We start from the raw sequence: 12,313 nt of genomic DNA on the forward strand, positions 1-12,313 counted from the left end.
TATAAAGCGGGTTTACGTCCGATAATCAGGAAGTGCGCAGTTAGCATGCTTATTGTTGTTAGTGTTACCATCACAAGCACGACTCTGGTCTGTGCTCTGGTCTGCGAAAGTTGTTAAAATTGCTTACAAACTCATCATGGTAAAGAATTAGGATGTTCAGAATGCATAAGGTTAACTGAGGAATAACTGGGCCTATAAGTGGAAATCACAGGGGGACACAGGGGGGTCCGGGCCTCCCCTTTGCTGACTAGTGTCCCCCTCTCCCTTTGCATTAACGATTTATAAAAAAAATAGCGAATTATGGTAAAACCTATTCATATATTAGAATGTCTACAGTATCCACACAGTTGACTGTCATTAGATAAGTCTGAAAATGAAAAATTGATCCACCCCTCCTTGTCGATACACATTGGTTTATTCCATTTCTCTGATGACGTGGGTGTCGGAGTTGTACGTTTGCTTCATTTTTCACGCCAAAGACACAAAAAAATCTGTGAAAATGTGTCCGCCATTTATCTAGCTAATGCCAATAAAGCCTTAATAATAAAAAAAAGTTTACATTGAGTTTTTCGAACAATTAAGTGTTGAATTTGTTTTCATATTTTCATATTGTTCAACAGTATTTTATACAGTTGTGCACATAGCTTATTTGTAAATAAATTTAACTGTTTACTGGATACATTCTCATTGTTCAAATGGCATATAGTAGTATAATTATGGCCTCATCCTAACAGCAGTTATTGAATTTATGATTATGTATCGTTATAACTCCCTTCGAAGGATAGTTCTAATTCCCATTGATTTGTTGTCCCCCCCTAGAACAAACTGAGACTTTCGCCCCTGATTGGGCCACTAAAACCACAAACCATTAGGGTCAAAATGACAAGGCACTGTGTTGTCTACGTCTAATTATAAATAACTTGCTGACGTCCTTGAACCAGAGGGACGTTGATGCGCTGTTAGCATTGTAGTTGTTGTTAGCACTGATGTGACAGTAAAACTTCACTCTGGCCTCTGAAACCTGTGACACACCTTTAGACTAGTTCTGTTTTTCATGTTCGTAAGAAAAATCAGGTAGTACCTTTAATGCTATAATTTGAGCATTGTACAAAGATTGTAGTTAAAATGGCCGGTCAGGACACATCTAAATATGCTAACTTTATCTGCAAGATTTAATGTTGTTGTTTTCAGTTTGTGATTACAGCAAGTTTGAGTATTCCAGAGTGTTGTACGCCCTGGACAGGCATACAGAGCTCTCCGTCACTTCTTTATGTGTGGAAATGAGGCAGCAGTGACAGGCCCCGATGAGCGATGTGTTGGACCATCTGTGCTGTGTAACTCTGCGGTGATGGCTCTGCGTTGTGTCCCCCTGTCAAACTGTGAGCCGGTTGTCATGGAGACACAGCTAATGTTTAGGACTGAAGACATAAAGAGGCAGAGGCAGGACACGGAGGAGGACAGGGCTGTTTGTGTATCTGGGATCCCACAAACCTTCAACTATTTGGGTATACAGTGCGGGAGATAACTGGCTGCTGAGAAATAGAAAAACTCAAAGGTACAGCACATGCATTACTTAGGCTCTTAAAGTTGGTTCTGAAAATTAAAAAACTGTTGTTTTTTTTTATCTATAAATTATAATAATATATGCATGGAAGTCACTATTGCCAGCAGGGGGTGTATGCTCAAAAAGGTCAGTTATGCATAACCTTTATTATAGTCATCTCATGATCATGATTTCACTTAAACAATTTCAACTAAATAGGTTTTTTTAAGTACAGCTTCATTTCATCTTCTAGTGTTATTCTATCCTTTCATTTCGGAGTCATAATTTCTAACAATTTGACTCCTGTGTCACCCCGTGCTGGAATCTACCTGCATTCTCACTAACATGTTTTTGCCTGATTTGCCACCTTCTTGCTAGGACACAAAAAAGGTCAGCAGTACTGAATCCAATCTATTACGATATGAGAGTGCCACAAGGATCAGTTTTAGGTCCATTGTATTTTTGCATAATGGACCTTTCAATCAATTGTCAACAGTAAAAATGGATTTACATATAAATTGACATTACATTTGACCTTGGCTATGTATGTAGTGTAGTTTGTTTGAATTAAAATTGTGATTCTTGAATGCAGATGACACTGGGTTGAATACAGAATACACACATCGCTCAGTTTTCGGGTGGGTGTGAGTGACAGGTGGATTAGCCAATCAGCGACACGCATAGTTCATCCAAACAAATATGGCTACTTACAAGGAAAAAAAATTATATGAACAAATATTGCAAAAAAAATTATCATTAAACACGCAAAAATTTAAAAAGTAGGAAAAATATGTTTAGAAGTGCCTCCTTTTGTCTTATTTTGTCATAGATGTATTTTAGCCTCATAGTTTTGCAATGAACTTCTCCATAATACATTGCTTTACAAACTTTCATGTTTTTTTTTTTGTTTTTTTTCTAACAGTTGCTTGCCATTCATCTATTTTTTGATCCTCTGTGCTGCTGCCTGCATATCATCACTTGTAATCTGCTGGAAAATGCCCGGTGTAGAGTAGAGTAGTCTGCTTGTGCGTCTGCGGTGAGTGGAGGGCGGCTGGTGGCTCTAATTGAGGAGCAGTCTACACCCTGTCGTCATTAATCACGGAGGTGTCAGCTGCTCCGGGGACCTCACAGTGCCGGTGACGCAGGCGCACACAGGGAATATTAGGCCTCTCCATCAACTTCACACTCACACAGGCTCCTCCACCTCCTCCACCCAGCGCTGAGTGTTTGGGTAGCAGTGAAGGAATACGGCTCTGGGACAGTCATGGCATTGTATGTGGATTGAGTTGTGGCAAACAGTGGAGTGATACATGATCGGAAAACGCTTTTACTCACTGAACAACTGTATACTTGCAGCATTGTCCTGTTTAAGAAGTAAACCGTGTCAGCTCTGTCCGTTCGAACCCAACTATCTAGCACTAACCTCAAACTACACTACAATACAAAAGTGTGTATACAACATAATGATACAATCTGATGTTAAACTATTAGTTATCTATGTTCTAAAAATGTCAAATATCGAATAACTTCACATCAACGCGGGTACATCTTTTCGACAACCTTTTGTAGGCGGAGCTGTCTTTTTGAAGTACCGCCAGATCACCTTGACATAGCACTTCAACGCGACAATTTGCAGCCTGACAGTTAGACCTAATGTTTCCTACGCTAGATGTCAAGGGGCTCAAATATAGAGATTTAGTTACAATATAAAAGCCAACAAAGTTACACAATCCCATTGAAAACTGCAACTCACCATACTTTTTTTTCATATAATAAAGTAGAATCTGTTTTCCCAGCACAGATAAAAGCTCTTAGGGTCAAAATAAGACCGCTGTGTGCTGTCTGCGTCTCTTAAAAAAGTGTTTTTTTTAACCGCCGTGAACTGGAAAGTAAAGCGCTTGGCATGCTAGTTGTTGTTAACATTACTGTGAAGACAAAACTCTGCCCTGGCGTCTGAAAACTGTGACAAGCACTTATAAACTCATCATGGTGATTCATTAAAGTGAGGAGTAACTTTGGACCACTGCAAAGAGTTTAAAAAAATTCTGTTTAAAATTTCGTTTCCATAGACGGTTGCTGCGCTAAACGTTGGTGGAGAAGTGTTGTTTATCCATTCAAATAAATCACTTCGAGACTACTTCGATGTATTAAAATGATATGAATTATGACATATGGCACTTTCGCACGACAAAAACCATCCATCTGAAATCATCACACACAAGTACAAGTAGACGCTCCCTCTCCCCGTACACTCTCCATTTTGCATGTGTCAGCCAGTGGACAATAGCTCTGTGCGGTTGAATGCTAGAGGACTGGCCACATAAATGAAGTGAGTGGGTGTTGACTCAGCTGGGATGGAGCCCGCTTGTGTCTGTGTGTGTGTGTGTGTATGTGGGGGTGAGGAGCAGGAGGGGATAGGGAGAGAAGAGAGGGAGGGGGGGTATTTAAGATGGATGGGGCAGATTGATGACTGCTGGGATAGGGAGAATAGTGAGGCATTTGATGAACGAGTGTTAACTGGCAGCCGAGGCATTAATTCCACCTCCCCGAGAAGACGGAGAGCGCTCCCCTCTGCGTGACCTCTGCTGTGAATCATGGAGTTAGTCCTGGAGAGCTGTAGCCGTCCTGGCTCTGGGTTCGGCTATAACCAGAGATGGGGTTCTGCTGTAAGGCTGGGCTCAATATGGGTTTGGAGTAGTGTTGTCCCGATACTGAAAATTCAAGCTCGTTTTTGATATTAAGAAAAAAGCTCGATACCAATTTTGATGCCACAGCGACGGAAAAAAAAGAAACACTTAGACAATAGAGTGTATTTTTAAGCAGAAAATACTAGTGCTGTCTTTATGTTACCTTGTGGTTCTATGTATATATTTTCAATACTGGTTTTAGTATCAATTAGTATCTGATTTTCAATACTTTTGACAACCCTAGTTTGGAATTTGGAAGAATGTTTAAGTATATTTTGGTATCAATGTTATATATATGCAAGAAGGGTCTGGTAGTCGCTTTTTTAAAAACATGTGGACAAGATTGTATTTGATCCAATTTAAAGAACATATCTGCTCTGATTTATAAATACTTTACTTTATAAATACAATACTAATGCATTTTCATGAGCGTGAGTATCTCAGTTATGAGCCGTATCCCGATTATGACAGCTTTCTTGATGTGATGTTCCAGAGGGGTTTTTTGCTTTCGTTTGGTTGTTTCTAAAAAAAAAAAAAAAAAAAAAAGACAAGATATACAGGCAAGCACTGTCAGAGCTTCAGTAAAAGGATTTATTAAGTGTTCATAAATACAACAGAGTCCCACAGTATCAGTTCAAGAGCAGCACAGACACAGACGTTGGTGTTAAGTATTGAACAGTAGTAGTAGTAGTATAAAATGTTATTACTTTTAAAATCTCTGGTAGACGTTTGAGTCATTTTGGGAAAGTTCCTGCTTCTACCGTACGTGTTACTTCAGTTCGCACATGCCCAGCACGATCTGTTTTGAGAAATCAGGATACTGCGTTTACATGGCACATTATCCTGGATACTATCAGGATATCCCAGTGAGAGTAGGTTTCTTATAACTGGGATACTGGCTTATCCAGGATACTGAAATCAGAATACTGCGTTTACATAGACACACATGAAACCAGTATACACGAAAAACCTAATCATAACCGGGATACTCTTGCACAAATAAACGGACTATATAACAACCAAACAAAAATTCATATCCCTGAATGAAATCACTGAACCAAAATGTCCCATCAGAGCAATCCAATATAACTATGATAACTAATGGTTTTAAAATTTTGGTTTACTAAGTGTTTTATGGGATTAGTTTGACAAAAACAAAAAACAAAAAAATTTACCCTGAACTCTGGTAGGGCTCCAGTACCACTTGTTCTATGTGATTAATGTAGAGAAGTAATGTTTTTGACCTTTGGGTTAGAACAACTTTAGTCATGGTGAAGTACAGAGTTCAAGTCCATAGCCCTGGTTTTAGTCCGGTAATACACTTGGTTATGATCAGCCAAATATTTTCTCAGGTGGTGCATGATTGCTGGTCTGTATTTAAGCTGTGGGGAAATTATGTCATGGAATATTCAGCATCATTCGTCTATACTACTGTAATATTTAGGATCCATGTTTGTTATTTTATTATAGTAAGCAATGAACACGAATGAATTTCACAGCTGTTTAGTCCTGAGTCCTGGAATTGATGTGAGCTATTCTATTAATTATTTCATAAAAGCATTATTCTTACTTGTCAAATCATGTAGTTTATCCGATAGATGTGGAATGTTCTCATATTTCATATCTGACACCTGTCATCTCACATCAGCTGTAATTCTCCTTGATAACTTTAGGGGGCAACCCACTCCAGTGTATCTCCTGCTTCAGCCTTTGACAAATGTCTTGCACCAAATACATAAGCACAGAACACCCAAAATACCCTTGACCCATTTTTAGTTTCCTTTAAAAATACCTTCAAACTAGCGCATAGCCATAGAACACAGGCTGTCCACTTTCTCACACTCCTGTTTTTAAAGAAGAAAAATCCCCATACAGTGGCAAAATGGAGTCCAGAGAGGTGACGGGGTCGAGCTAACCTTGCGGCCCGTGGTGGGGGCTATAGATGTGCTCTGAGAGGGGTCATCCATTTTGTTAATGGTGCTGTCAAGTGACACCTGTGCTAGCCTTTCCCCTGTCTGCGGCGCTAATGAACCGCAAGAGGAGAGGAGAGAGAGAGAAGAGGGGAGGAAGAGGAGGAAGAGGAGGAAGAGGAGGGCGAGGGTCAATGGTCGCCGCAGAGACCAAACCAGCCACTGCACTTAAGAAACTCTTACATGCTGTCAAACCAGTAGAGGAGATATTAGAGGGGGACATACTCTATAATATTTTGAAAACAGACATTTTTGAAAGGTGGCGCTAAGTTGAATTGGCTGGAGGGGTGTTGTCAGTCACTTTTTCAAGCTTAAATTTCATGCTAGATGGGGTAAAACGGTCGGTGTCCTAACATGTACTGTGAATGTGTCTTCAGAATACAAATTTGACTGTATTTCAGTACCAGTTTAGTTTAATTTGGTGATATTCAGAATACATAGAAAAGTATATGGAATTCTGCCAACTGGACAAAAGTTTTTTAAGAGTGATTACATTTCACAACTCATTCAACCAGCTTCTTCTATTTTTAGTTAATAATTGCTATGAAAACTAACACTTTTTCAGTAAAAACAACTAATAATGTAACTGTAGTTCTATGAGTGTGTGTAAATCTACATCTACATCGACAGAATCTAACTTGTCCTGGTTTGCTCTTGGTTTGAGCCCGTTTCAGCATTGATGTAGAGTTGATTTGTAGTTCGCATGTACATTTGCTTTGGTTCTTTTCTAGTCTTGGCTAAGTCCTGATCTAGTCCAGGTTTAGTCCAAGCGCTTTTGGCAGAGGAGTCCAATGCAAACTTTGTGGTCAACTGCACCATTTAATTTCTTCATAAGTTAACTTTCAACTTTTTTTATTTAAGATTTTCAAATGAATTGTCCCGGTTACCTTTTATTGTTGATGGTAGTGTTTGGATTTTATTTTTTTTTATCACATTTATTGCAACCTATTTTATTCAGCACAAAAAACAGTGAATAATTTCTTAAGTGTTCTGAACAGTCGCTGAAATATCTCAAAAACATCTTACCATCTCCCACAACATTGCACCATAACCTCCACATCCCCTCGCCCTCCTCCTCTCTGCATAACCCTGTATACATGTTTGCGGTCACCATTACAGAGGCAGCTCTCCGGGGGACGTGTCAGCACTTTGATGAATATTTCTCTATTAGCCTCCTCCTCCCATTGTCAGCACTGGCCTTTGTGTCGCGGTGCAATCCGTCAGCGCTCTAGGAGATCCCGGCTATAGGCTCCGCCCTCCCTGGGGTCATTACGGAGGTCCCAACAGCCAGTGACCACTCTGCTGAGAAGGCTGTTTCGAGGTAAGCACAGCCAACAACAGCAATCAGCAATTAAAAATGTGCAGCGGTAACAACAAAAGCGGAGGGAGAAGATGGAAGAGAGGGAAGAGAAAAGAGGGAGGACTGGTTTGAAGAGGTCAGGTGTGGTCAGTGTAACAAGGATTTAAGCCTAGTGTGGTATCATTTGAACTACAGTAGAATAGAAAACATTAATTTGATGTTATTGTCATTGGCTGCGGTTACAAACTTACCAAAATCTGACTGATATCTGATTTCTAGCTTTAAAATAATGACTTAAATAAAATGCGAACTGCACAATTTGATGTGAGTAATCAGAGGGTCATGATCAGAAAGAGATTAGATGGTTTTGCTATTTACATTTCATGTGAATAATCTTTTAGCTTCAAAAAAAAAATCTGATAATAATCTGATTTTGAGTCTGCATGTAACCGCAGCCTTTATTGGATCACAGCTAAGAATGTTTTGGTAGAATTAATACAGATGTTTTGACCTGTTTGATATCTCTGTAACAACTAAGCCTACAAAAAATAAACTTTGAACATGATACAGTTTGACATCCTCATCACCACAAATAATGTAACATGCTAATCTAATCTTTCAATTTATAGCCTTTTTGTTCAAGGTAAATTAGGCTAATCACAACAATCAAGTTTTTTTTTATTTTATTTTGTAATATATTAATATCTTTCTATAAATAACTTTTGTGTGTCATGTTATAAGTAGAATTGACAGCCAAATCTTTTTACATATGTCCATAAGAGTACGATTATGATAGGTCTATAGTGTCACCATTACAAACTCAAATCTATACGGAGTCAGTAAGTTGCCAGTTGTATAAATAAGACAATTTCATTCGTTCACTATATCTTCCAATAGCCTCGTCTACTACTAGTCCTCTGAGGCTAACTGCTAACAGGCTAACGTGACCCAGGCTAACCTCCAGAGGGAGAGCCCTGTCAGCTGCTATGAGCCATGAAAAATCACAGTGCCCCATATAACCCAGTCATAATGATGGATGGGCCTGGTAACTGCACTGCTGCACACATACATCATTGTGCCTGGATATTAACATTTTAGACTTTTTATGGAGACATCAATAAAGCTTTAAAAATGGCACTGCAGAAAGATTGTTTTTTCAAAGATAAAGCCAGAATTTGATGGTTGAAATTGAAATGATTACATAGCGACTACAATACCCATTCTTAGTAATTATACGTCTTCTTGTACGTTTAATTTAAATAACTTGAAAGAAATTATTAATTATAGTGAGCCTAATAGTTAAAGACATCTTGTACTTGTAACCTCAATCCAAATAGTAAAAATCATTGATGGTAAAAACAGTGAATTTGATTACACTAAAATAAGTTAAGTAATTTTTCATTAGTTTGGTATGGATTACTTCTTGTACTTCAATACAAATAAACTTAGTAGAAATCAATGAGGATACAGTGAATTGCATTGTAAATTGTAATGTTTATTTAATAAAATAATATTTGTTCTTATCAGATAGCACAGCCATCATTAATTTTATTTATATCATACTTTTTGTATCTTTGTACCATTTCTTTTTGTTGACTCCCGACCCCCAAAAAACGAGCTTGGAAAAATATTACATCTTTGCATATATACAAATAAAAACAATGGCGTTGTTGTTGTTTACATGCATCTCAGAGTTAGCTTTAGCATAGGGCAAAATTATGTGAATGGCAAATAGCAAGACATTTGTCAAATAAAACCAGTCCATATTTGGCATGGGACAAGGTTTTTATTTCTGTTTGGTAGGCAGAACTGTAATTTGAGATTGTTATGTTTTAACAATTTTAGTCTGAAAATAAAAAAAACACAAAATCCCCCAGAGTTGAATACCAAGCGCTTGCGTAAAAAATAAATACAGATTTTTCATTTCTGGGAGACAAAAAACAAAATGAAGACTTGCTGTGATAAAGCCACATTGTGTCACTTTCAAGCTCTTTAGTCTTTCAAGTCTCTCTTATTGTGCTGCTCACCATCCATCACTGCCTCCTTTGTCACAATCCTGATCCCAACAGGTGCTACTCCGAGCGAGCAGACCTTCGGCACGCTGGCCCCTGTTCCCAAGATCCTTCTGGATAGTCCAAATCAGTCATTGTGGACATTAGCATAGCGTTAGCATCACTGGTATCCCAAAGCAGATGCCGAACCAAGTCTTTGCGAATACAGCGCATACGGCGAGTAATATGGTGAAGAGGAGGGGATGGATGGCATTGGCAGTCCTGGTGCGGGTAGATGGGACTTGCTATAGGGGTGGTAGCGTGCCAAGCCAAGTCCGGGAGACCCACGTAGGGAGAAGGAACTGGGTAGAGTACCTGGGCTGCTTGGAGGGGGCAAGTGGAGGTGACAGGACGCAGAAGACGATACTGAAGACGGATACGCTGACAACATTTTACTGTCCACCATTCCGGGTAGTGCCGTGTGAGTGCGCAAGTGAGCTAGCAACTCCTCTGACGTGGCAAATCGCTTGTCACATGGCCCGCCTACGGACACCCAGTTGCAGGCATGGGGCAGAGGGTCGTTGGGCAGCATGAAGCCGTAGGTGTAGAGCGGGTGGGAGAGGGACCCAGGGGTGCTGCTGGAGGACAGTGCACCGGAGTGGAGGGAGTGCAAATGGTGTGAGGGGTAGACCAGTGGAAAGCTGGATTTCATGGAGGAAGGGTCGTGCACACAAGAGTTACAGTTACTGCCGCCTAAATGATGGCCGTTGGGGTAGGTGAGGCAGTAAGGGTCCCGGCACAGACCTTGCATTAAAGAAGGAGGGGATGCGCCTGTTAGGGGACTGGAGCTGGGGTGTTTCCCTGGAAGTCCTAGGCCCAAACTAGACTTGGTAGGGTCCAAACCTGGGACGAATTGAGAAGGATAGCCAGCGTAGGCCCCTATAACAGAGCCGTGATAGCCCATAGATGCCGGAGGTAAGGGGAAGACGGAATGTCCGGGTTTGAAGGGGGAGACAGGGGCGATATGTCCGGAGCCGAGCCCAGGCTGAGAGGAGGCCTGTGGGTCGGATTTGCTCTCGGGGCGAGGGCTGCTGGCGGAGCTAGCGTTGCTGGAGTTAGCACTGGCCCTGACATGGCTAGAGTTAGCCAGCTGTGCTCCGTCTAGTCCTGACTTAGAGGCGTCTGAGTCCTTCTTGCCCCCACTGCTGCTGTTGGAAGAGTCCGAGGCAGGCTGCTCTGAGCTGGGGGGTGTCCGGTCGGAGTGCTGGCTCTGGGGATGTGAGGGGGAGCGGGCAGAGGGGGACTGGCTCTGTCTGAGGCTCTGAGCATGCAGAGGGGGAGAGTGAGAGCCAGGGGAGCGGGCATGAGGAGGGAAGGGTGGACATGAAGCAGAGCTGCTGTTGGTGCTGCCGTTGGGGAGCCTGAAGGACTTCTCAGAGGAGCTCTTTGTCACTATGACGTCCTTCCGAGACTCGCCCGAGGATTTGGAATAAGGCTTAAAGCTGGACTTGTCCTCCGGAGAGTGGTGCTGCTCTCCACTCTTGGAGCGGCCAGAGGACTCCTTGTCTCCAAGGCTGCCTGAAGACAGAGAAGACAGCTTGGACGAGGATGGAGGGTCAGGTTTGCCAATCTGAGAGCAGGTCTGAGCCAGCAGAGCCAGAGGACTCTTCTTGGCATCCAGCTGAGAGCAAAACAAAACAGAGCAGAAGTGTGAGTGTGATGTTTACAAAAGTATATTATGAGAAATACAAATAACATCTCTATCTAATTTTGAAAGAAAAAATATGAAAAAGGTGTAGATGGGAATTAGAACTTCATTTAAATCAACGAAAACAACAAATGTAAAAATGTGTATTATTTACAATTTACACTGAATTAGTTTTCAAATGTTCTTCTAAGTGTATTTATTACAAGTCAAACTGTCCCCGTCTCAAACTTGCAAAAGAATCGCAGTGCGTAAAATGGCGCATATGCTCCCATAAATTTTAGTACTGCCAGGGCGCGCACTTGCCTCTCCTCATTAATCATCATGAAATTCCAACCATCTTCCATTCCATATAATTTGACTCACAAAAATTATGATATAACGTGTTTGTACTCACTTCTATACTGACGGGCGCGGACGTGAGAGGTTGGAGATACTCCGGGTGCAGCAAGTGGCCGCTGTGCGCCGTCAACATCTTTACGATCCGAATGGGTAACCTTTTGGCCTGACGGGACGGGTCCGAGGGTGAGAGCGGTGACGCGGAGGCAGACAGGCACGGTCTGGTCCGCTCTGGTTCAGCGCTGCGCTCCGGGGACAGGCTGCGGAAAAGCGCGTCAGCTGCTTCAGATCCGCAGGGGAGATCTCTCATCTGGATTCAAAGCCACGGGGTTTGAATCGCATCTACAAGCAGCGATGCATGGCAACAAACTCAGAACAGAAAATAATCCAAACGGAACGCGTGTCCTCCGTGTCGTACCCAAAGTGTCTCTAAAGATGGAAAAATGACATCCTTTTCCACATAATCCACAAACGTTAAGTGAATCACGAAAGAAGCCACTGGTTGGAAGAATATCCCGCAGAGGTGGTGAGTGTGGGGCAGTCCTCCCGTGTCCGCGGCTCTGTCCCTCTGCAACTGCTGCGTACTGGCTCAGCTCTCACAGATACGCACCGAGAGAGGGAGGGACTTCAAAGACCAGCCGCGCACCAATCACAGAGCACCGGGGCGGGGCCAAAGAGACGGGGGCGTGATCACTCCCTCAGACCACACCCTCTTTTCAGGCGGCATAATGAATGCAGGCGAATGTGTGTCAGTGACCCCCTTAGAGCCTTTTATCAA

The 12,313-nt window shown here is 41.8% G+C and overlaps 1 protein-coding gene across 1 annotated transcript; it reads right to left on the reverse strand.

The window, feature by feature from the left end:
* Window positions 1-8,974: 8,974 nt before the first annotated feature.
* znf703 (zinc finger protein 703) lies at window positions 8,975-12,111 on the reverse strand. The gene is made up of 2 exons (XM_033973175.2): window positions 11,594-12,111; window positions 8,975-11,172 (listed from the first exon to the last, which is right to left on the reverse strand). The coding sequence occupies exons 1-2, from the start codon at window positions 11,843-11,845 to the stop codon at window positions 9,673-9,675; spliced, it is 1,752 nt and encodes a 583-aa protein (XP_033829066.1). The 5' UTR covers window positions 11,846-12,111; the 3' UTR covers window positions 8,975-9,672.
* Window positions 12,112-12,313: the final 202 nt, after the last annotated feature.

The sequence above is a fragment of the Periophthalmus magnuspinnatus genome, chromosome 9 (genome assembly GCF_009829125.3).
Source record: "Periophthalmus magnuspinnatus isolate fPerMag1 chromosome 9, fPerMag1.2.pri, whole genome shotgun sequence".
Lineage (NCBI taxonomy): Eukaryota > Metazoa > Chordata > Actinopteri > Gobiiformes > Gobiidae > Periophthalmus > Periophthalmus magnuspinnatus.

Excerpts from the sequence above, each read along its gene's own strand:
- znf703 (XM_033973175.2), bottom strand. The coding sequence starts at position 11,845 with ATGAGAGATCTCCCCTGCGGATCTGAAGCAGCTGACGCGCTTTTCCGC. Across the intron at positions 11,173-11,593 it reads CCGCGCCCGTCAGTATAGAA|CTGGATGCCAAGAAGAGTCC; the intron begins GTGAGTACAAAC and ends TTTTGCTCTCAG.